The sequence below is a fragment of the Prenolepis imparis genome, unplaced genomic scaffold, assembly GCF_030444845.1.
Source record: "Prenolepis imparis isolate NDT839.2.m4 unplaced genomic scaffold, iyPreImpa1.0 SCAF_14, whole genome shotgun sequence".
Classification (NCBI taxonomy): domain Eukaryota; kingdom Metazoa; phylum Arthropoda; class Insecta; order Hymenoptera; family Formicidae; genus Prenolepis; species Prenolepis imparis.
The window spans coordinates 897,674-924,250 of record NW_028141172.1 but is presented as its reverse complement, the minus strand read 5'-3'; the positions used below and the strand labels follow the sequence as shown (position 1 = coordinate 924,250).

The 26,577-nt window shown below is 36.3% G+C and overlaps 1 protein-coding gene across 2 annotated transcripts in view; it reads left to right on the top strand.

Annotated features, from left to right (window-relative positions):
* The window catches only part of LOC145945551 (single Ig IL-1-related receptor), a 150,347-nt gene that overhangs the window by 108,721 nt on the left and 15,049 nt on the right, over positions 1–26,577 (top strand). For both annotated transcript variants that reach the window (XR_014426873.1, XM_083054612.1), the window contains exons 5-8: positions 712–925; positions 17,430–17,563; positions 18,567–18,731; positions 22,643–22,780. Coding sequence is in view for 1 of the 2 variants with exons in the window: in XM_083054612.1 (XP_082910738.1) it covers positions 712–925; positions 17,430–17,563; positions 18,567–18,731; positions 22,643–22,780 (651 nt within the window). In the remaining variant the exon portion in view is untranslated. The remainder of the gene's footprint in view (positions 1–711; positions 926–17,429; positions 17,564–18,566; positions 18,732–22,642; positions 22,781–26,577) is intronic.

Below are 26,577 nucleotides of genomic sequence, written 5' to 3'. Positions count from 1 at the left end.
AGGACGAGTGTATTAATTAGCGTCTTTGGCGGTTAATTGTCGTATAAATCCGATCGCGTCGCGCGTACCGACATCGTAATCGCGATCGCACACGTGAAATTCATCTCGTCGATCGCGATGAATCGCGCTCAATGTTCGTCTCGCTGCATCCTTCTGCGACTTGAGTGCGTCGCGGCCAAGTCGCTCTCTTGATCATCTTCGTTCGATAAACCCCTGCGAAAGGTGAGTGTAAGCGGCGACGCGAAAATGGAGCTTCGGTTTTATTCGCGCGCGAATAAGCTCTCGCGAGTCTCGCGTTTTACCGAACGCGTCGAAGATTGTGATAGCTAAAACCCGGGCGTCGCCGCGCGTCGCGAACGAGAAAAAGTAACGCGAGTGCAAGTGTTTGGAAACTTTTACGAGGAGGAGGCCCGGGGAGGCATCGGGCAACAAAGGAGCAACCGTGAGGTGATTAAATTTAAATTGTTTAATAGTTACATAGTTGCTGATTATTTTTTGAAAGAGTTTTGCAATTTTTAGAGAGATAAAAAAACATACTTTCAATATCGAAGATATTTTAGAAAATCTTCGATATTACTACTAATTCGATTATACTCGAATGTATAATATACAAATATATATAAATGATATATTTTAATTATCTATTATATACATATATTTGTACGAATATTGTAATTTATATTCAACATGGATGTGCAATTTGAATTGCAGATGAAGAATCTGGTGTCTACACAGGAAAACCTCTACCTACTTACACACCAGCTTCGCAGTTGGTGCCTCTGGGAGGTACGGCGAGGCTCTTCTGCGAGGCTTATCTGGGCAAGGTCGATCTACCCGACGCCAAGAACTCCGTCACCTGGTCGAAAAGCGACAGCAACGTGACGTTACCTAGCCACGGGAGGATAGCGCAGAACAGGGTGTCTCGGTAAGTCGAAATTAATTAAGCAGCGTAGCGTTAAAATAATATACATAGCGTTATAGTAATTTATTAAAATTTTAAAAAAGAGATTTGTAGTAAAATTAAAGAAAAAAAAAAGAATTATTAAAGAATCGATTAAGAGAGAGCGGTTGTAAAGATAAACGTCGAAACTTTGGAGATCTTGTGATAACGGAGAGAGGATTTCGAGGCTCGCAAACGTTCGAATCAGCTGAGCAGGATATACAAATTCCAATGTCGAAGGTTGCCGAACATACCTCGTATAAGGCAGTGCGCGAATATTCAGCTGGCATGCCATGGCTCTTGCAGAGCTCTTCAGCATCCTGTCGGATGCAACGATGCAGTTCGCGACATAGAACTACTCTCTCTCGTTTTATCTTCCGTAACTCAATTTTCCTGGCGATGCGCCGTCACGGCGCATCGCCACGGTAAACACGACGAAACCACACAGCACCAGCCCGACAACATACGTCGGGGGCATTACAGGGCGAAATTACTCCCCGGGCTCGGGATATATGCAACACGTATGGACGATTCGTGCCGTCGCAAGTTTATTCCGCTCCGGATAATTGGATTCTTGGGGGCCTCCACAGAATCTATCCGAGGCGTCGGCGTCGTTGTCCTTGGTTCGATCTCCTGTATCTTGCAGATTTTTTGCAAGGGGGTATTTCACTTTTCGATTTTATTTTATCATCACGATGATATCTTGGAGAAATTTAATATCGACATTTTTTTTCTTAAAGATTAAAACATATTTTAAAGCAAGAATAATTAATCTTAAGATATATTTAAGCAGTAGACAAATAGGTACGTCTTTCTAAATTGGGAAAAATACAAGAATTGTATCATCCGGATCTGACAAAGTTTTATAATCCGCGTGGCAAATAACGTAAATCCGTTGTAACGTTGCGCGGGAATGTATGTCGGGGTGGCGTAATGGACTCCCCGAAGAGTACGCGTTCGCGAAACGAGCGCATTCGTCTCTCAAGGCGGGCGAGAGAGACCTGCCCTGACTATCCCGAATTCCCCGAGTGCGAACGAGCCGCGGCGCGTCTCTTAATTAGTGGTCGGGATTCGCTACCGCCTGTACATCTCGCTCGTGCGGGCCGAACGTCGTTGTTTCGTGTAAAGTAGACTTTATATCAGCGGCGAGCGCCCGGTGGTTTACACCGGCGCAGGGAAATTGAGTTAAGCCGCAAGGACCGAAGGGAGAGTCCGGGACAGGGCAAGGGAGACCAAGATACGGAGTAAGATTTATTTCAACAATAACAGAGTACTCTTCCTCCTCTCCTCTCTTGTGCGCGCACAACGTGTCGTTTATAGAAAATCTTCCGAAAGTAAGAAAAATAAAGAAGAGAGTATGTAAAAAGAAGCTGAAACTCCCGAGTATTTAAAAAATAAACCATAATAAACGGCAAAAATTTGCGAAATATTGGATAATAATAATAATAATAAATGAAATGAGATATTAGTACTGTCGCTGTTATATAATGAATTTTAACATTTACGTAAACAAAAAGGCTCCGGCATTTAAAATCGATGTTAATATTTCAGAGAAATATAATTGATATGAATAAAAAGGGATATATAATTTCCAGGAAATGTGTGCAACGCTTTTAACTCCATCTATAAAGAAATAAAGATAAATATTAAAAGCATATATGGACAGTTTTATGTGAACGAAATAAAAGATATTTCTTTGTAATTTACAATTCATTTTCCCCTCGTCACTTTTTCATTCTTCATTTTTCATTTTTCAATTTTATACGATATTTTAGATGGACTAAATTGAAACGTCGTATATTTGTAATAGAATTTTACAAAATGTCGGGACTCGATGGAATCGAGGCACGTACTATATCGGGGTTAATTTTAGTGTCGCTTAAGAGAGCGAGTCGAAATACCGTTCTTGACAGAATTGATGAGGCCCATTGTCTTGAGATAAGGGTTCGCATTAACTTACAAGCGCGCACGTTCGGAAAGCGGAAACGAGAGACAGGAAAAGAGAGAGAGAGAGGGAGGGAGGGAGGATGCGTTCGGATGCGGAGAGAGAACGGACTTAGCGGAGGAGAACGAGAAGAGCTCGCGAATTCCGGGGATTCGTGCGCACAAGAGGTCGGATTATTAAATTTAATTAACACCCGCGTGTCGAGAAACGGCAGTCGTGTCGGCGACGCAGTTATTAAAACAAAAGCTGCGCCCGGGAATGCAATAAGAATGTCGAGTATTAGCTCTTCTCGGTGGTTTTCTCACGCGGTCCTCGTACTTGTGCACCTTGGTACCAAAAAACAGGCACCATCATATCGATGGGCGAAAGTAAAAAAAGTTCATTATTCTCGAACAGAGATGAAAGCTTCGACAAGAAAGTATTCATTTCGAATTAAAACAGAATTTTGTTCCACCAGCAATTTAGTAAAAGATTTTAATATTCATAATATTAAATCATTAATACACAAATACGAATAAGTATTAATATTATCCTTTTATGAATCTGTCAAAATATCGATCGTTTCCTATACAGTTGAAAAATTTGTGTTAAATTTAACAAATATCACATGTCCCAAACGGTCCACAGAAATTTTTGTGTTAATTTAACATAATACGGATATGTTAAATGATGACACGAATATTGTGTTAATATTTTAACATAAAATAAATGCAAACTTCAAGTAAACTTAAAATAAATTTTGTGTTAAATTAACATAGTTTTAATGTAAAAATTAACTAAAAAAATTGTTAATTTTACATTTTATCATCCCCACTTATATTTATAAAGTAAAATTAACTTTTTTTTCTGTAAATTTTAACAGATAAATCTTGTCACTAATAATATCGAACATATTTATTGTGTAAAATTAAAAGTAAATACACATTGTGTTATTTTTACACTTTTTTTCAGTTATTTTAATAATTTAACATTTGAGTTCAATTAACACAACAGCAATATGTTAATTTAACACATGAATGTGTTAAATATTTAACACAAAAATTTTAACGGGGACCGTTTTTAACAAGAAAACACAAATTTTCCAACTGTGTAAATAGATTATCTGTTCAATCATGTCTAGTTATTAAAATTTATTAATCACTTTATAATACCGCTTCAAATTAGGTTAATTCGATCCTTTCAAAGTAACAATATCCAGCCTTGAAGATATTATAACATAAGCTGCGCGCGCGCTGATAATTGTTCCTGGCAATTATTCCGCTCTCGTTATCAAATGACGGCGACCAATCAACTGATGATTACGAACGTCATCGCGTGTCACGTTTTGCCAGCAATAATTCTGCTGTCGCATTATTATTCATGCCTTTCCTGCAGAATTACGACCTGTTTAGCGTATATCAATCTCGCGCCGCATCAAATGCTGTGGAAAATGTATAACTTACGATCATCAATCAACAGAATTGAGTCCTTTAATGCTGTTTATTACATCATGAAAAACATATACAAAATTATCTTGCTTTGTTTTACCACACTTATCAATAATTTTAATTATGGATGTACTTTTCTCCTCGCGCATATTCATCAAAATTCAATTAAAAATTTATTCCGACCAACGTAACCGAGAGTCTAGAATAACCGATGAGGAAGATACGACGTAAGCGGAATTTATGAAATAATAATCCTACGGTATAATTAAAATATAATATACGAAGCGTAATATATATTTTATTAAATGCACAACCATCTTAGATATCGCTATTTAAATTCAAACTAAAAATAACAGTATACATTTATTATTTAATCTGAATTTGTAAACCTTTCTCCTCGCATATATATTCATCAAAATTCAATTAAAAATGTATCCTAAATAACTTGTGATAGAAATCACGCTCTTCGTCGAGCGAGCCGATCGACACCTTCCCCTTAATAAATAAGGATCATCGTGGTGGTTGCGCACGTGATGAAGTAGACAGGGCAAGTTTGGCAGAGGAGCTACAAATTTCTAGGGGCTGCGTTAGCTCATAGCGATATCCCGGGCTCGAGGCCCATAAACTCGCGCCATTAATCATTTCTCCGGGTGGAGTGCATATTACTACGAGGGGTTCTCAACCGATCGGTCGGTGATGAGTTATCGATATTACGTGCGACTCCTATCAATAACCGATATATATACCGGGTTAGTAAGCGACGCGGCCGAGCTTTATGATCGAAATTTGTACAGGGCTACGTCTTAACAAGACGTATGGCGCTTCGAAGGGATCCCGCGTTCGACTTTGACAAGAGTAGCAACGCGAAGATGTATGATTGTTGACGCTGTACCGCGCGCGAGATGAAAACCAAATAATTATCTTCTCTTATAAAACTTGAAATTATACTACACGAAAAAATGATGCGAGAGAAAAAACGCGAGAAGAGCGTCTGATGAAATTAAAATTTATTTTATCGTTTAATTCATAAAAAATCGATTCTGTTCTCTTTCGGTTTTATATAATTTGATTTATTTCTTCGAAATAACTTTAAGATTCAATGATTCGCATTACTTTAATTAAATTAATTACTCCTTCTTGCTTTTGAAATCTCATATGAAGATCGCATCTATATAGAAACGACGTTAAATTCGCACTATACTATTAATTAGAAAGCATACAGTTATAATTAAAAGGAAAAAAATTATAACTCGACATTTTATCATCAGAAACTTGGAACGATTGATTCGGACCGTCACTTGTTTTGCCCTCCCTCGATCACTCTCGATTTATTCTGCAGGAATAACGTGCAGTCGGATTCCGCAATTTTTCTAGGACAGCTTTCCAAGAGAGGTTTATCGTTATCGACGAGAGAACAGCATTGCAGAGCTGTTGCTTGCCGAGCCGCGAAAAGGCCGGCCGTCCAGCCATGAAACGCGATTTTGTCGCTCCAACGCACAGTGGCATCCCTCCCCCTCCCCCTCCCTCCTCTTCTCTCTTTCTTGATGAAAATCTGACAAAAAAAATACTTATCGGTTTTCTATTGAGTCCTAGTCTACATCATTCACGGAGAGAATCGTGGTAAAAATAAACTGAACGGAATATCTACATAAAATCAAGCTTTGAATTGTGAGATGATTGCTGATAAGTTTACGTTTCGACGTGATAAAAATACGCTATCACGTGTGTGTGTGTCTGTGATACATATTTTAAAATATATACATAAGCAAACGTTTTTGTTTTCATCTACATTCTTTTCCATAAATTTACTTGTACTGTTAGCGTCAAGACCGAGAGGTATAATTTCGCGGCATCGAGAGGAGTCGGCGGAAAAATTCCCCGTGGAAATGCGAGATTTCTCGCGGCAAGACGCATAAATTTGCCCGCGGTGACGGCAGTTAACTCAATAAATTAAACAATAGCGGGAGATTAACAACGGCGCGAACGTCGACGAATGGAATCCCCGACGGTGGCCGCATCTTGTTATCGAAATACCATCGATATTCCGGATGGTGGCCAGTAACCCGCGCGATGCGATTAATATCAATTTATACGGATCGAGCTTATCATATTCGCCGACACGAAACAGGGGGATGGGAGTTTTCCCATGACTGTTTCTATTTACTTTGGAAAATATGGAATTGAAGATAATGCAAATAAAATTGCAAATATCATCTTGCTATCATCGCGATGTTAGGTATATTCATGTTTCTCTGATTTATCGGTGATACTCGAAATATCGATTAATATCAATTTACGTTATCAATCGAGCTTATCGTTACGTATCCGCCAAAGAGAAAATTTTCCGATAATGTGTCAATTGATTCAAAACCAATTGAAATTGGAGAGAATGTAAAGTTGCGATGAACAAAAGGCTTTAATTCTGATATCTATAATATCAAATGACACGATCAATCAATACAAGGTTTTAAATTTTGCAAGATATACATATATATTCTATAGATAGATTCTTTCACAAGATATAAGGATACCCTCAATTAGAAATTTAACTGCATTATTTTGTTAATGCAAAACCCTTGAAATATTATAAAAGTGAAGATAAGTGATAAAGAAACAATAATTAAAAATTAATTTCTCCTCATAAAAAAAATTGAACAAGTTGTTAAAGCGAAAATCTATCAAATAAACATAAAAAATTAAAATCGTAATTTACGACTATATAGTCGTAAAAATAAATTTACTTTTAGCAGAAATTTTAAGCATCAAATTATTTTATTTTATGTAACTGAAAGTTAAATAAAAAGCTTTTATCTCTAACTTTTATATTCTTTGTCTGAATGCCAAAACAAAAAGTTGACAGTTGAAAAATACATGTTACATGTAAAAAGTATCAAACATTCGAGATGAAACTGTCTTCGATTATATATTAGCTATATGTGTATTAATATAATAATATTTATAAAAAGCGCAGACAGTATTTTCGTTCAATTTAACAATAACATTTTGCTGAACGCATATGCGTTCCGCACAGCTACCGCAGAATCGCGCATAACTCCGAAACACGACACACATTTGCCACGTGTAAAAACAAAAAGCTTTTCCGAACAAAAGCAAACTGCCTGCTCAATGGGGACGTCCAGATTTTCTGTGTTTTCCGCCAAAATTTTCCCGTGCAGTCGGGGAGTCGAATTTTTCAACCCTTTCCAGCGAGCTTGAAATGGCGAGTAACTCGACCTATATACGGGGTGGCTAAAAAAAAATCACTCTTTTTCTCCAAAATGCAAATTTTAACCGAGTTATGAAGAATGACAATTTTATTATATTTAGTAATTGCATACGAAAATAAAACAAAAAATATTCCAACATATATGTATATTGTGTATTAGATTCTCATAACTTTCTTTTTATTTTATTTTAGCATTTATGTTCTTCTGTTTTTTAATTATGATTTTTTTATCAATTATTATCGTATTTTTTATTTTAAAAAATTCCATTTTACTATTATTTTAATTTATTAAATTATATCTCAACACAAAACACTGAATTAATTCTAATTCGAGATGTAATGGACCAGGTATTTGAAATTGAAGAGGATATACACTTTTGATTTGATTTAAAGAAATTCAATTCCAAATTCGCACGACTCTCTGTGGGTCACTCCGTATAGAGATCTCTCTCTACCCGGAGTTTTCCCTCCGCGACAATTCAGAATATTTTTCAAACGCCACATCTCACGAATGCCGGCGGCATTTACGCCCATAAGGTTTCATTATGTGGCGCTTTCGCCGGCGCGAACACATACGGCTGCCTCCTCGACCTTTCAAAAGATCGATGTCGCGCCAGACAACATTTCTCGGACTTTTCACACTATCTCACGCCTCTCTCTTTTTCGCTCTCTTTCTCTCTTCTCTCGCTCTTTGCGACTGTGAAGAGAACAGAGTCGGAAATGCGTCAGCAGTTTTCTTCCCATCGTTGAAAGATTGCGTAATAGAAGCAAAGTGACTTGGAAGACCATTTGAATTCTCGTTCACTGTAATTTCATGAAAAAGTGTCAAAAAGTCGCAAGATTATCTCGTAAAGATAACGCATTAGACATCTATCTTAAGAAATATGTAGAATTGCTCTTGAAATGTAAAAGAACAGTTCTTCCTCTTTCTCTTCTTAAATCTTAAATGCAAAAGATATTTAAATTACACCTTTTATTATTTTTATTTATTCATTTCTACATTCTAAAAAGATTGTGTATTAATCTTTTATGTCATTTTGATTTATGCAAAAATCTATTATTACTTGCATTAAAATTTACTCTCTTATTAAGGTCACTTTTTTATTCTTTCTTATAATGTAATCTTATTGATCTTGTATGTTCAAAATGACTCTTTAACCCTTATCTCTTCTACAAATAGGCAAGCAATAATCGTATCTTATATTGTGTGTAAAATCTTGGTTGATTATGGGGGGAGATCACTGAAATTGTGCCGAAGGAATCACACAGCTTAACGAATTTATTCGGCGCTTAATGAGCTGCCTATATTATCCCTTCGGCGCTCCCATCCCGAGGAGTCCTTCCCCCTTTCGCTCTCTCTCTCTCTCTCTCTCTCTTCGTGAAAGCCGAGCCATCCACAAACATCCCGATTGCCATTATCCAGTAACCCTTGATGCCGGTGAGAGAACCTAACTCAGTTTCACCCTCATCTCATCACGGACTCAAGGCGGCCACTTAAAAATGGCGGCGCGCCATCCGGCGATCCACGAAAAAGGAACGATCAAAGGGAGAGATGGGAGAGAGAAAGAGGGAGAGCGTGAGGAAGAAAACACGAGGGTATCATTAGAGTAATGACGGACCTCGAGGAGAGACCGCAGAAACAGAGAAGAAGATACCCGCGAGTTTCTTGCCTCGCACGAGCTTCGTCCCCTTCATCGTCATCGTCGTCTTCGTCTTTATTATTTTGTAGGAACGGATCGCTCGTGGGGAATGTTAGAAATGGATTGAAGAGAACGTACAATGATTGTTATCACGTATGCCTTTTTTTCAACAAAAATGTACTGTGACGAATAAGGTAGTGACATCATCGATTGCAGCTTGAGATTAATTAGGATTTCGCGACTAATTTGCGAATCTCTGATCGAGGAAGTTTAAAGTTACCGAGAAATACTTGATTTTCTCGAGAAAAAAGAACAGAATTTTTTTATCCACAATTTAAATAAAGTAAAAAATTTTTAATATTTCTCCAAATCTGGAAATTCGATAATCTTTTTAAGGTTTTGGCAAATCCGATGCAAGTAGTCGAAATAATCACAAACACGGTCTCACGACCGCAATCCCAGGGCCCGATGCCCCGGTTGAAGAGAATCGCGAGTGCTTATGCACCCCCTTCCCCTGCGACGCGAAATAATCCGTTTCTCTTTCTTCCCCCTTCCCTTTCTCTCTTCCTATCTCGTTCTCGATCGAAAACTCACCTGGCTGCAAGTTTGTCCGGCCGTTATTACGTGTATAATGCGCCGCGCGGTGGGATTCCGCAGAAAAAGGCTAATCGACGGGGCCCCGGGCCCCGGGCCCCGAGAGAGGCGTGGCGCGTCGTCGTCGGCGGGGCCCGGAGCGAAAACGCTTTCGCGGAACGGCGACTGGTCGGCGGGATGTCAATTGAAACGACGGGAACTCGGCGATTTACTTTCCTTCATCCTTTTGTATATAACCCGGTTCCCTTCCCCCCTTTTTCCTCCCTCGTGCACGTTCGACTCCAAGGAAGCTGTGAGAAACCTTTCTTAGAGAGGGGTTATTGTGGAATATAAGATTAAATAAAATATAACAATACAGTTCGACAGCGACATAAATTCTTATTACAAAAAATTAATTGATTCGCTCTACATCATTTACATTCATCTACTTGTGAATCTGCAGATTCAGTGGCGGCGACAACGCTATTGCAGATCACACGAATCATTGCAATATTAGTATATGTATATAATTATATATTTTTAAATACAAAATTGGATCAAATCTTTAATAGATTCATTTTTGTGGTAAATATGGAAAATCAAAATATATTTTAATGAATAGATTATTTATTTATAACACTCTTGTATTAATTTACATAAGCTATCTTATATGCAAAAGAATATTGCTTACATTTTTAAATAAATAAAATAAATCAACATTATATTAAACTTAGAATTTTTTATGTGAAATTATAAAATATTATAAATTATCTATGAGATTTTATAATTAAATAAAATTGAAATTTAATTCGCAATATTTGTAGATGTATGACAAGTACTTAAATGAATTTAAGAAAAAACCTAAACCACGCGCAAATGATAAAAATATTGTGAAATTTTTTAAAGTAAAGTTACTAAAGTTCTTTACCCATTTCTTGCTTCGTTTTTTATTCGGAAACGGTAACGAGATCTATAAAATACTTATAAAAAAATATTATAATGACACATGAACGTAACCAAACGAATCAAAACTTGCATTGCGCTTTTAGAGAAAGGATTATACTTTACATTCCGCGTGATTATATGATTTTTCACTGTTGCCGCATTATACTACATATTTAATCTCATTACTGTTTTGACAGACTGTATATTTATTTAAACATTTACGAAATAATTTTATGAATTTTTATCACGTTTTATCGCGTCATTTTCTTGCCAAATATTGAAAATTTATCTCTTTCAATGTCCGCGTAAAAATTCCGCATTACGAAAAGATTCGGGGGACAAATATCTGGTGAATTCGTCTGTTGTGTATCGTGTTCACTGATTAAAATTCGATTTGCCAGGATTGATCTGATCGAGAGAGCGAATCGAACGAGAATTTGGCCGGCCTTTCACCTCCGCGCCCGATTTTGGACGCTGTTTGTTGTTCGCGCCGCGCTGTCCGCTATTTAGCGGATCAAAGCACGCGCCCGAGCGTGACGTTTATGTGCTCGCGATGACATTTATGAGAATCGTGCAGTTTGTACAGCGCCGTACCCGGGCCCGCTCTTTCTCCGCAATTTACCAGCTACGTCCAACAAATAAATCGCGCATCCGCGATACCCGCGGCGTGACACAGTCGACAGCATCGAGCGAGGCATGTATAAACTCTCCATCTTTATCGCGAATCGACTGGCGAGGATGTTCTAGGATTCCATAAACTCCGTGAACAATTCGTTACAATAAGAAACTTTTTAGTCGAATCAGCTCTGAAGAGCAGCCGCTTGAAATTTTGAATCGGGGAAAAAATTGCAAACTTTTTCTCGACATCCTCGCCTACTTAAATCGATACGTTGAAGTACATAATATAAATATGATTCGGAGAGCGATGCGATTTAAAATTATTATGTGTCTCGGACTATATCGGTTATCCGTTCCAGGTATTACGGCGGCTCTTTATTCGATTTAAGTGACGTGATCGCATCATTGACTCGTTTCTACGAAACGCTCTATAAATTCCGACCTGTTAAGTTGATTAAAACTATTTCAATTGATGGCAATATATATATACATTGAACTTTCATGGCCACTAGCTAATCGATTGATAAGATCGAAACACCGAGTGTCGAAAAAATATATGCCATCGCATATTATATAGATAAAATAGAATAGATAAAATTGATTTCTTTTTTACACCTAAAGAAATTTATTTCCAAGTATTATTAAGATTGTCGTAAAAAATAAATATTAAATATATTCTCTTTACACTGATGTTATAATTTATCATTTTTTAAATTTCAAAAGAGAAATCTTGTATATGAAAAGCTTGAAACAACGTTTTTAATCCATTTCTCGTTATCAAGAAATTAAAAAACGACGTTTTCATGTGTCTAAAGTGATTAATTTTATTTCAGGCTTTTACTCGAAATGGAATTTATGATTAAAAATAAAAAAAATAACCAATACAAGCTTTAACAGAATATATAGTTAGAAATTATATAATTATGATATTATACAATTGTGACACATACATAATATCACATATAACTGTAAAATATATAAATGCAAAAAATGTAATAAGAAAGTAATAGTAATTGATTAGTACATTATATCAGAATAATAGTTTTCGCTTGAACTTTAATGTTATCGCGACACATGTGTATTAGTTTCTCTTTTAAAGATTAACTCGCCGCAATTAACAGATAATTGTCGGCACAATTGTCGCAATTATTACTCGATCCGGAGCGTTAGAAGATATTTTTACTTAGAAAATTGCGCAATATAGTGTTCGCTTGGCAAACGCAATTGTGCGACACGATATCGGCTTCCAATTGAGTTCGATTCGTATCCAATTTTCGTGTCTGCGCTTCATCACCGATATATATCTAATTTTTCCATATCGAGTCGCATTTATGGACTCGCATTTTAATACTCGATTCGCGGAATAGACGGTCGATCGCGTTTGAAACTCAAGAAATCTCTCTCCTCGCGCAGTATTTTTACTTGCATTACTTTATAATTGTATGTACATTTATAAATATCTCGAACACGTATTCGCATATATAATCGCGATTGGGTTAAACTAATAATAAATATTATAATTTCTCAATGTTTGCAATATTTTAGAATATCCTTGCAAACAAAAGTATTAAAAATAAATATATTAAATACTACGAGTATTTTTAAAGAATGTTTCAGAAAATAAATAACCGATCTCGATTCGAGAGTTTATTCTGATTATCTGAGTATTTGAACTCGAAATAATTCATGAAATATTTATGTTTTATGATTTATTTTAATAACGAGAAAAAATGTTGCAGTTAGATATAATCATCAAACAAATGAAATACTAAATCATAATTACTACAATCGCAACTTGCATTAATGGCGTCATAAATCATCCGAAAAATAGACGATGGAAAGTACACGTGTATAAATAAAAAATATGCAACCCTTATCTCCGCACCAAGGGAAGAGCATCACGTGAGAAGCACGTGCGACGTACATAAGTGCGAAAGCAAATTGGTTGTAGGACGAACGTGCGTCGCGTGACAAATTAGCGCGTCCGCGGGGGGATAATTATTCACGCGTCGCGTTTTCTCTCCTTTTCTCCCCTCCCATCTCGCCTCATCCCTTCGTTGTGCCCGCGATAATATTCCGCGATTAACGGACGTGTTTAAATCCCATAAACTTGACATCCAAAATCGGAGCGCGCGCACATCGATAATGCACCCCGCCGCTAATTTAATCGAGCAAATCGCGCATAAATCGATGGTATTAGCGCGAACGAGCTCGAATGTCCGGTGTTAAGCCTCGTCCGCGGCGACATATTTTATTAAGGGCGAGATTAGCGCGGATTTGGCGGGAATCCGAAATATCTCGAGGGATGTAACGATTGATTCTTCGGAGAAGTAGATGTCGACTTGTAGAGTGGGTGAAAATTTAAAACCATATATTTGAAATTATTCCACGTCAGATATCAAAGAACAAATGATCAAATCAAATCATTAAACAAGTATCAGATTAATGATATTATTTTTTTATACTTTATTTTATTTATCTTTTAAATAAAAAAATTCTCTTTAATTTTTTTACCTTTAAAATTAGTTTTGACATGAATTTTGCAGGAATCTGTTTACGATTTAATCATCAATGAATTTGATATAAGATTTTGCAAAACCAGAATGCGCGATTCATCTTGTTTACTTGTCCTTATTTATCCATTTTTTTCTCAATGTATTAAAAAATCGCGCTTTTCATCGTGTTGTTCTTTCCGAAAATATTTTGAAAAATCGTGTTGGTTCTCTCGTTTTTCCTCTCTCGCGCGTTTTATTCCATTCGACACTCGCCTTTTTTAACCCTCTTTCCCAACCATTAATGTGTCGAATCTCGCGCTACTCGCGAGCTTTTTTCCTCTCTCTCCCGTCCCAGGAAAGGGGGCGGATTACATGGCATTTTTGATGCGAACAATCGATAATCTCGTCCTATTGAAGAGGAAAATATAGTTTTGTTCGACGAGCATAATCTATGATCGAGGGAGGATGGAGGAGAGAATTGACGGAAGGAAAATGGGAACGTAGCAGCGATAGGAAATGAGTAACGAATTTCAAACGAATATAAAAGAAATATTAAGAAACGAGAGAGAAAACAGATTCGAGCTTTATGCAACAAATTGATCGAAAAGATATATAATTATATAATTGTGTGTTTTTCTATAATCAAAAATATGTATAATAAATAATAATAGTTATGTATACTGAATGATGATTGTTTAATCTCTGGTTTGTCTACTCTATGTCGATTCCATTGTTACTTGAATTGTCGAGCGCGCACAAATGCTTTTGATTCCGCTCTCTTGTTCCTTTTTCCCCCTTTTTTTTTTATTTCACGAAGAATCGGCATTAAACCCATTGTCGAGTTCGATATACGTTGGCGGAGCTTTAATTGAACCCCGATGATCGCGCGCATGCATTCTCTTTCACTCGCGAGGTTGATTCGACGTCTTGATTAATTAAATCCTCTAGAGATTACACGCGCGCGCAACCCTCCCACGTTTTATCGTAAAAAAGATATCAATAGCACAATGTTGACTCATAAAAGTGGGTCGTATAAAAACCTGAAAGGTTATTTGGAGACACAGAAGGAATAAAAATCGTAAAAATATCAAGGGACATGGTGCCAAGTCACGCGCAAGCAACAGTGAGATGCATCGAGTATCTATACGCGATGGTCCAGTTGCAAGACCCTCATGTCATCGGTTTTCATATAACGGTTGGGCCAATCGAGTTTTTAATAGGCTTAATCGATAGCTTGAATTATATAAGAAAAGTATCTTTATTTTTGTTCTACATATTCTATATAAAAAGAGATATTACGACGCAAAGTTTGATGTATGAAAATTTATGTTAAGATACATCCACATCATTACACAGTTGAAAAATTTGTGTTAAATTTAACAAATATCACATGTCCCAAACGGTCCACAGAAATTTTCGTGTTAATTTAACATAATACGGATATGTTAAATGATGACACGAATATTGTGTTAATATTTTAACATAAAATAAATGCAAACTTCAAGTAAACTTAAAATAAATTTTGTGTTAAATTAACATAGTTTGAATGTAAAAATTAACTAAAAAAATTGTTAATTTTACATTTTATCATCCCCACTTATATTATAAAGTAAAATTAACATTTTTTTCTGTAAATTTTAACAGATAAATCTTGTCACTAATAATACCAAACATATTTATTGTGTTATATTAAAAGTAAATACACATTGTGTTATTTTTACACTTTTTTCAGTTATTTTAATAATTTAACATTTGAGTTCAATTAACACAACAGCAATATGTTAATTTAACACATGAATGTGTTAAATATTTAACACAAATTTTAACGGGGACCGTTTTTAACAAGAAAACACAAATTTTCCAACTGTGTATCATTGTAATACAATAAGAGTATCAAAGAAGTTTAAGGGATCTGGATATCTGTATAGTAAGCAAAGAGGACCGTGTGTTTTAATGAAATATAACGGGTGGCGGGTTCTTTGCTTATTTATTTGTTAAGAAAAAAAATATATACTTATATAAAAGGGAGTGAGATAATATATTATAAAATATATTATATATATATATGTATATAGAAGGAATATATATATAAATATAAATATAAAATACACATAAGGAATACGCATGTATTATTTTCTCAATATTATAATATTATTTAAAAACATGAAAAACTCATACATCAATTCATTTTTCTCGGGTTAATGCGTTAAGTCTTTCTACATGTGTAATTTATACCATGAATTGTATTTCTGCAATATTATATCTGACTTTAAAACCGTAGAGTAATGTTATACGAATTCCACAACTTTCTACATTTCCATAAATTTACCGTAACCTGAAACACCGCAGACCAACAGATTAATGCCACAAGAGATAAAATAATTCGATTTTACGAAATTTAATTGTGTGTGTCAGAAAATAAATTTTTATACTTTTTTAAGTTTTATATAAATTAAATTAAATTGTGTTTGAAAATTTGAAATGTATATACTTTCATCGTAACGATCCAATCCGCTTATATCAAAATTATCCGATGATTCAATTGATGATTCTACTTAATTTTCCCATTGTACTTTAGCGTACTCCATCGCACTTTAATCGGACATCTATTTTCCTCTCTCTCTCTCTTTATTCGTTCGCTATACGAAACGCCGAATTTATTTGTTCGCATTTCCACGCCCGCGCTTTTGTTGCGCTGCGAGGCGAAGGCGAAGGGAACGGACGAGCGAAAGGGCCGAATGAATGAAATTATGCGGTGGGAATTAATTGCGCGGGTAAGTCGCCCAGCCGCTCGTAATTAAATTAGCATGGCGAAATGTTCCGTGCGTTAAATGATTGTGTAACGGGACGCGCGGACTCTCTCTCGCGCGGCTCGCCGCACCGCAAAATAAAACGCGGATTTTTTCCTTTTTTTTTTTTTTTTTGTTTTGTTTTGTTCAAAAGAGAAAGGGAGATTTGGGTGAAAGAGGGACAACCATTCAGTCGACAACTGCCGAAAAAACGAACACGGCGGTGCGGAAAATACACACGCGCGTCACCCTCAATGCATTCTAGATTGTAAAACGTGACCGTAAAAAAAAAGTGCAGTAATGCCGCATTTTTTTGCGTTATCCGGAGCGTAATTCGAGGTTTAAAAAATTCGACATAGCCGAGGGAATGGAGTTCAATTATAGCGAATGTCGGTGATTAAATTTTTTATCAAATTTTATATCAGAATAGAATGGACACGTTTTTTTTTCTTCTAAATATAGATTGATGATGTGAGATTTATGAGATGCTTGGAAAAATTCTTAAATTTATATCCTTGGAAATTTGACGACGATTAAGTATGAGATATAATTAAGTATTGATTAAAAATAATTAAAAATTAAAATAATTTTAAATACGCAAATCTTTAATACCATAAGTTTTTTTAAAATCTTTAATTCCTCAAATCCAATCAATTAATAAAAATGGATCAATATTAAATCAAATATTAAGCTAACAAATTAATAAATCAAAATTTTCCTGATGTCTTAAAGATTAAAAATTTCTTATGTTCAAATGTCTCAAAATTTTAGGAAACTTTGGGCTGTTTCTTTCAGAACTTAAATAATTTTTGTGCGCATTTCTGTTTGCAGGGAGAACGACCAGATAGTCGGCTCTTATTTGGAGATCGAGGACGTTACTCTCGAGGATTATGGCGAGTACAAATGCGAAGTCAGTAACGGTGTCGACGAGGAGATTACATTGCCCGCTCATCTATACCGACAAGGTCAGTAAACATGTTTTGAAATTTTCAACCCTTTTTCCTCTGAAAATATTCTCTATCGCGATATGTATAATCCTACGATTTCGAGTGAAAATAACTTTGAATTTCTTAAATTAGAAGTTATTTCTTAGATTATTCATTGAACGATATTGCGCGAATTTATTATGAAAATTATAAAAAATTGACATTTATATAATGTATGTAATTATATTTTTTTAAATTAATATTTAATTTTGAAGCGAACGTCTTGTTAAATTTTTATTTGAATTAAATCTGAAATACGATGACAAAATAATCTTGTTTGTCATTACAATCAGGCCATTTACTGTTATTACGGCTTGATGCACAACGCATTTGCTTAATTTCGACGCGTTATTCGCGTAAAAACAGTCTAGCACCGAATTCATTTTAATAACTATTGGAAATGACCCGAAACTGTATCTGACTGTCAAACTGTATGTCAACACGGGATTTGTTTTATCGATTTCAATTATGACAAATTAATGTCAGACATGAAATTGATACAACCCCTCACGCAACGATAAAATATCGTTTCCAAATTAAATTCAAATTTAATTTATTGTCAAATTTAATATCGCGGATGTTTACACTGTAACATTCCATTGTTGCTCCTTAATATAAATGCGTTTAAAAAAATGCAATGTGCCTTTTAATTCTGCGCGAAATTTTTTTGTTAAAATTTTTAATTAAATCAAAATATTTTCATATCAAAACATCTTATTTTTGTCAGAATATATTATTTTATAGTATAAGCACACTTATAAAATCTTGAAAAAATGTTAATTAATTTATTCTATTTTTATATATATTTTCATTAAAATTAATTAATTTAATCATATTTAAAATGTTTTATTCTCAAGGTTCGTTGTTTCTATCACGTAATCGCGACATAATTCAATTAAATATTTTTCTTTATATTTATTATGTATATTCGACTTTCTTTTGTATTAAATTTCGTGGTTTTTTTTTTTTTTTCAATTTGCAGAACCGCAATTTGCGTTAAGCCTTCCGAACGGATCCTGGCGGAAATCTCTTCTGTTGGCGGTCCTCGTTCTCGTCCTATTGCTATCAGCCGGTGCATTTTATGCGCGTTGCTGGCTGCCACTTGCATTACTTTACAGAGACAAGTTTGGTCGCCTCGAGGAAAACGGTGAGTCTATAAATCGCAAATAACTTCTTCGCGCGATCTCCGTCACTCGGAGACAGAGAAACTGCATCGAGAAATCTATGAACTGTGTGAAAATTCGATAATTCTTGAATTTTGGGATTTTTAAGAATTTTCAAGGCTTATAAAGGATTTTTTTATAAGTTTTAAAGTAAATCCAAGAGAGAGAGGACTAACGTTCAATTTCGCAGGATCAAGACTTAATCTCTTTCTTGAAATTATTTTCTTTAAAATTTAAGAAGGATTCTAAAACGCGAGAATCTCTTAATTTAGAAATAAGAATACATTTTCGCAAAATATAGAAAGAGATTTATACAAATTCAAAATTTTAAAAGTGCAAAATTTGCTGAGAAGCTCCACGGATTGTAATTTAATTTTCTCTATATATAACGCTGTATCTCTTTGTCTCTCCACTTTCCTAATTCGAAGATCCTTAAACGGCGAAAATCTCATTGTCGGAAGACGAGAATACGGCTGGACATAAAATCCGAAGTCGCGCTCGCCAGGATTCTCTCTAATCCCAGGGAGATTCTAAGGAGATCCTAAGAAGATCCTCGCCTCGCCTTCGTTTGCTTCTCGTTTGCCTCTCGTTTGCCGACCCGTTTTTTTTTCTCGCGGCAACAAATTTGGGGCGCTGCCGGATAATTATCAGCGACGCTTTTTCGCTCACTTAATTGCGACTATTAATTACCGTGAGAAGTACCGCGAGACTCAGGTATGGAAATTAAAGTGGCTGTTTCTTGATCCTTTTTTTTTTTACGCCGCCAATCGCCCTCTTAATCCTTCCGCCTTTATTTCCTCGTCGTTTCCTCCCACTGCTTCGTTGTTCTCTCGATTTGTTTAAATAATGCTGATAGTTGATACCGGGTCCCGCGAGAATCCTTTCACGGACATTTGCGTTTTAATATCCTTCCCTTTACCTTCTTTTTCAACTGCATCGTCTGGGGAGTCTTATATATTGCAAATTGAAAGGGGTGATATTTTATAGAACTGCTTATCTTAAGAGGAAGAGATCCAGAAGGATCTTTATACAATTTTGTAGGAAACGATCTAGTTTGTGTTATATAGCTGTATAAAATTTATATGCTGTCTTTCATAAAATGATGGGGGATAACAAAATCTTGAAAAATTAAATTTTAGTTTTTAACTTTTCGTGATAGTTTCGTGATTCTTGAATTTTAAATCTCAACTTTCAAAATTCAACTTTTTACAAATATAATCTAATATAAAAAGAAGAAGAATTCTATAAAGTAAGAATTTAAAAAATTTCGAGCATTCGTGGGTTTCTAATGAATTTCAATCTTTCTAAAAGCAAGCAAGAAAAGAGAGAAGAGAAGAGGAAAATTTTTGCAAGACACAAAAGACGGCACAATATCTTTTTATTCCTACGGGACATTTTTTCTTTTATAGGAAAGAGTTCGCATAAATAGGAGTCTCGATTTAGTTGAAGCTTAATGTGCTGCGTCTTTTTCTTCTTTTTTTTTATTTACTTTTTTTGCTCACCACCGATCGCACTTTAATTCTTCCCACTCTCTCGCAATTTACTTAAGTAACGCTAATTCCGCCAGGAATAGGAACTTTCAAAGGATTTTATGCTTCCTCTCTTTCCCTCTCTTTCTTTCTACGTGCCATTTCCTGGTGTTTCAATATTTCAGACACTCTAATAGTAATATGAACGATTAAAGGATGTAACTCGTTACAGCGAAACTGTCTCTTTGCAAATTATGCTTATTAATTAAGTAGGATTATGTATATTACCTGTTTTTAATCGCGCATTTAGAAATACACACTACTTACGTATTTATACGCAGAAATGATAATGTTCGCGGCCTTGTTAATGAAATATTAAAATAGTCGTATTGTTTAATAAAATTGAAGATTTTTTTTCATGTAATTTTCAGAATGCTTACGACTATTTTTAAAGAATAATTCAAAGCCCATACGAAGAGTCAAGTTTCTTTTTCTCGAAAGAGTTTACGAATTTACAATTCAGGAACGATTGGATTTTTTTCTCGTGCAAGAACACATTCTCACGTCTCTTTCCTAGAATTTTCTGCTCACTAGAAGTCGAAATAAGTTTCAGGGAAATAATCTCCAAATGACACCCCAAATCCTGAAGTCATCTTCTCGATGTCTCTTTTCGATTCTCGTGTCCTGTCGAGTTGCCGCGTCGCGTCGGGTCCCAATTATGCGGAGCCGCAATTTGCGGCATTAGCCATGCAACGAGATAATCATTATCCAGGCCAGCCTCATCGCGGTCGGCCGACACAGAAATGATACGTCGCCGACGACGGAGAGAACGGACTTGGCCGCAGCTCGGCCGCTAATGACGAAATAGCGTCCCGTGCCGCGCGTTCCGAGAATTTATCGGTAATCGTCGTAATCTTCTCTCTTTTTCACTCCTCGTCCCCGTATAAGGCGGCGATGTCGTAGAACATTCGGAGAAATCAGGCGCGACAACGCGACGTTTTTCCGTCGATCGGAATTTTTGCGAGCGGAAGCCTTTCTCTTGAATTTTCGATCGGTTTAATATATGACCGGAAAGTCGGGTAAATCGTTCTATTTTATACAGATCGAATACGGAAAAACCCATATATAATTTTGACAAATTTTTTTTATTCATAAAACTATGCAAACAGTTTTTATCTTTAATAATTTGAAATGGAGATTTTTAACTAATATTTCTTCTGTTTTAAATTATTTTAATTGAATTAATATTTGTTATAAAATAAACCACATCAGAGATGGGATATTTTTCACAAATTTTAAAAATCTGAAAATTTTATAAACTACAACATTTTGTACGTTTTTACATTTTTACGTTATTTTCAACATTTATATTTGATTTATAAACTACATTTTTTAAAAAGGATACAATTCTACATTTAATTAACAATAAAAATGCGTCTACTTCTATAAAATATATATTTAATAGGCAACTTTTGTCAAGCAACATTTTTCAATTATTCAAGCGCGATCTCGAAATCAATTAGGACTTTAATTCTCGCGGAAATTATTCTTCCAATTTCTCTCCCCCTTAAATCCTTAAACTTTACGTAAACGATCCAGTAAATATCATCGGGATTATGATAAAAGGTAAAAGCGTATCGTAACCGATTTCCTTAACCGCCGGCTGCGTCATATAAGCGCCATTATGGAATACATAATTTACCTCTATCGGTCGTTTTAACGCGTTATAATAGTGCGCTGGCGATAACGATTTAATCTATTTCTCGAGTGAACGGTTACGCGCGGCTCTGCCTACGCGGGAATAAATTTCGAGTAAACGGAAGCGATAATGCGCGAATTATTACGCTCTCCCCCTCTTCCCCCCCCGTTCCATTTAAACTCGCTCTCACGATCGAATGGCTCGCGGAGAGACGCCAAATTTCTGCTTTATATTCATAAAGGGACGCGAATTTCCTTCGAATATTACGCGGAATGCACGATCGCGTTCCTATATCGCGCTGAAAAGTCTTGTGATCTCGAGACGATTCATCTCGGAAAATTAATCTGTCTAATTGAAATAATTTTGATTAATTGAAGATTGAAAACATTAATCTGAAGATTTGAGAGTTTAATATAATTTTTACAAGCCTTTGGAAATTTCTTAAAACTGTTGCAAATCTTTGAATATATCTTCTTAGAAGAAAGGAATAACAAAAAGAAATATTTTCGATGATTGTAAATTTAAATTACTTGAAAGAACGATTAAAAGTTATCTGAAAAAATCGTTACAAAGAGATAAATATTGTAAAATGTCGAAAAAAAATCTGAAAAATCCTTACATCTAAGGATCCAATATCTTCTAGATCTCCTTGCTTATCTGCGTCCAAAAAAAAAAAAAAAAAAAAAAGGCGCTTAATCACGAGAAAACATATGATTATGTATTGCAGATGGGAAGGAATGCGATGCACTGGTGTGCTACCACGAGAAGGACTCGAGCCTGGTGATCGGTATCGTGATACCCACCCTGGAGTCTAGGCATCGATACAAGTGCACGGCGCTGGAACTGTCTCACCAGAATCACAATTGTGAGTAAGCCTTCCTGCTAATTAGCGAACGAATCTCTCCTCTCGAGTCAGATAATTACGTAGTGCGCGGTAGCAGATGAAATATCGGAGTATCATCTCGAAGGGGAGAGGCTGCCGGCTCTCTTTAAAAATCTCTCCCTTCAATCTCCTCTTCAGCGACATTCTCAACGCACCTTAAAAATTTAATTATTTCATTTATTTATTTTTTCGTTCGCCTTTCGAAATCGGATTTTCGGATACATTCTGTGACACCCGTTATGTAGAAAATTCAGCAGATGCTTATCGCGTTACATAAGGAACGAGAGTCTTCGCCTTTAAAAATAAAGAAAATATAGAGAATGAAGAAGGAGAAAAAAAAGAGAGAGACACGACTTGCGCGCTCGATAGACTCCCTATGGAGTTTATTTTGCGGTGGTCCCGCGGCGATGCGGCAAGTATATAAGCGCCGCAGAGGGGAGCGAAAGAGGGAAGGTAAATATTCAGTAGCAAGGCGAATGTGGGCCATGAATTGCTGCTACGGCCCGTTCGGCGACGACGACGACGACACCGACGACGACACGGGTCGATAAACAATTTTACGGGGGTGCAGCTTATGAATTAGGGCTAAATAAAAGCCCCTTCTCTTTCTCTCTATCTCTCCTCTCTCTACCGAATTGTGGTGTGGTCGTGCGGAATTGGATTAGCTTTGCGGAGAATGCACGGAGATCGATCGCGGTTTCGAGATAAACTAGGAATTAGAGGCGCGTAATAAGGACGCCCGCGTCTCCCCGGGACGGTTTAATTGAGAACGCGGATGCAAATTAGAACGAAGATCAAACGTGATGCGCGAGGCGATGCGCGAGAGAGAATTGAAACAAATTAAGACCGCACCGAATAATCGAGGTATCCAAAATGCAAACACAGTTTAAGTAGAGAAGTCAAAATCTCTCTTTAAAATTAAAAATCCTGTTAGGTTCAATTAAATCAAGTTAGATACAGAAATAAATTTTAAAAATTAGATTAACTATTCTAATATATTTTTTTTAATTTTCGAGAATACATCTAATATATACATAAAAACCTTGAGTTTTTTCAAATTTCTCAAATTAATTGGAACATGAAGATATATGTAATTACGTAGACATCCTAAGAACTGCGAAAGGTTCTTAGAATTGGCTCGAGTTTCGCGTAAAAACTAGCAGGAAGCTAGTCGGTGGACAAAATATATCGGACCGGTCTCTTCCTTTTGTTCTATCGCTCTTCAGTCCAATTGCAGCATCGAAACTGCCGCAATGTGGCTAACAATGTAGGGCAATTCTTTTATTTTTTGTTACTCACGCGACGGTCGGGCGTCCATTTCATTGCGGAGGTAGGCATTTGTCGAGACAATTTATTCCATTACAAAGAAGACTTACAACCGGCCCGAGTGTCACGGAAGGAACCGCCGATCCGTGGGATCGTTATCCACGACACGCGGGGAGGCGGAAGGGTGGTCTTCGCGAACCGCGATCTAACCGGAAGTAATGGGGATCCTTCGGCGAGAATCGTGGGAATCACGGCGACTTGGCAACTTGGCAAATTGAATTAGAAAGTTCGCCGCTCTCTCGGTCGTGGAGTGTCTCGTTTGTCTCCGCGGTATCGAATTAGGTGCACGGAGACCCCAATATGTACTACCGCACCATTTTCGGGCCGAGAAGTTACCGAGAGATAGATGAGGGTGCGAGCCGCGTAAACAGGGAAGGTGAGACATGAGAATACTTTGATAAGACAATTTTACATAGATGTAATTGGTGAATAATAAAATAAACTGCAACAATCGGGCGGTTTTTTATTAGTAAGGGAAAATATAGTAGATTGTCTTGAATTGTGTAAAAAACATCGATCTAAAACGTGCTGTTAACAAAAATAAAAAAAACACTAATAATTTAAATAATTATTATTTACATAGGTATGCTTATTATTTCAAAAAAATTATTTAGACATATTGTAAGCTTTCTCAATATTTCACTTCTGTTGTAAATTATCCTCGATATTAAATATTCAGAAGCTGAAGAATCTGAAATGTTATTAATTTTGAAGAGAATTTTATCGATAATAAGACGAAAAAAGTAAGATAAATTAACGCAAATTAAAATAATTACCAGCCACATTAAGGAAAGAGAAAAAAATTTATTTATCGAATAAATCTTTATTTCCTTATCATCGTAACAATAATTATGTCTGTACATACAAGGCGGGGTTCTCCTAATTGTTTGGCTTAATTATCTTCTAAGCTGATCATTCCAAATAACACAAGATATGCGCGCTTCGTGCATTTGTGCAGATTTCGCGCACTTTGCTCCCGGACACAACAACGTTAGCGAGCTAATTAGCCGACCAGCTCCGATATCTTACTACTCTCACTAAGCCGATTGCAGAAGCGAAGTGGAGCGTATTTTATCCACATCTTCCGCCAAAGTGCACAATACATTGTGACATTATGTATCCGGACCAAACTCGTATCTTTGATCGCGAGTATGTACGCCTTTGGCACATCCCGTGCGCTTCGTCGACTAATTACTATGTATCCCAATTACACGGCTTATGAGACCTCGCATCCGGTCTGCGCGTGATGGCCTCGAAGTTGCTCCGGGGGAGGCTGGCGCGAGCGCGAAAGGAACCCTCGAGATTTAACGGAACCGTGAACTTCGTCTGCGGTCGTTTGATAGTCATTGTGAACAAAGTTTCGCTGTCAAAGCGATATCGGGAATCCCGCAGGAGAGACCTGTAAATTTTCTTCCGATCGAGGAGCGAAAGTTCGACCGATTCAGATTCGATTAATCCCCGACACTTATCAGGGAGATCTCTGGAAATTTGAATGAAATTCATGAAATTCGGAATATGTTAATTTAACTTTGTAGACGCGTTAATTGAATGGAATATCTATCTAGTTCTACACACACATATGCGTTTAAGATAGTTAATCAGCTTCTCTAAATCTAATTAAAATAATAATAATAATAATTTTAAGGAGTTATTGAAAGGAAAACTTCTTTCAATTTTTTTCATCTTTAGTTTTAAAACTTTAATTGATTTTGATGCGAACAGAAGTTCAAGATATTTTTCTACGAGAGAGAATTATTGTTATCTCAACGATAAATTATTTGTGTATATATATTAACGCGAAAACAAAAATTATATTTAAAAAAAATCTTCCTATATAAATTTTACAGAAAAGATACGTTTCCCAGATTAAGCCATCCTCGATAACCATCTATCGAGAACGAATCACTAGAAGAGACACTATTTTCTCAACAGTCTCTGATTTAATAGTGATTTTAATCAAACTCCGTCACATTTTCATACACACACACACACACACACACCTATCCACCATTGAACACATTCTGGATCACCGTTCCATTCTAAGTTAACGAAGTTTTCTCTGGAAACAACGGAGCGTAACGCCGGCATCTATTCGGTCGATCAGTTTTTGCTGATCTCGCCTGCATCAAGGCTGGGATATACATATACACGCAGACGCGAGGTAAAACTCATACATTACCTGTGTAGGTTGATGGGGAGAGGTACAAGGGAAAGGGTAGAGAGGCGCAGTTTTTTATTGCTCGCGCCGCAACGTCGGTTTGCTTTCACTTTATCGTCCGTGAAATCCACAGCTATCCACCCCGCCGGCGCAGCGTGGCGGACAATATTTCCAGAGTGCCTCGAAAAAGGGAGCGTACGTGCAAAATTCAGCACTCTGCCGGAGAGTTGACTCTGTAATCGGACCGCGAATATACGTTTCACAGGAAAAATACCATAACCGACATTTCTGATGA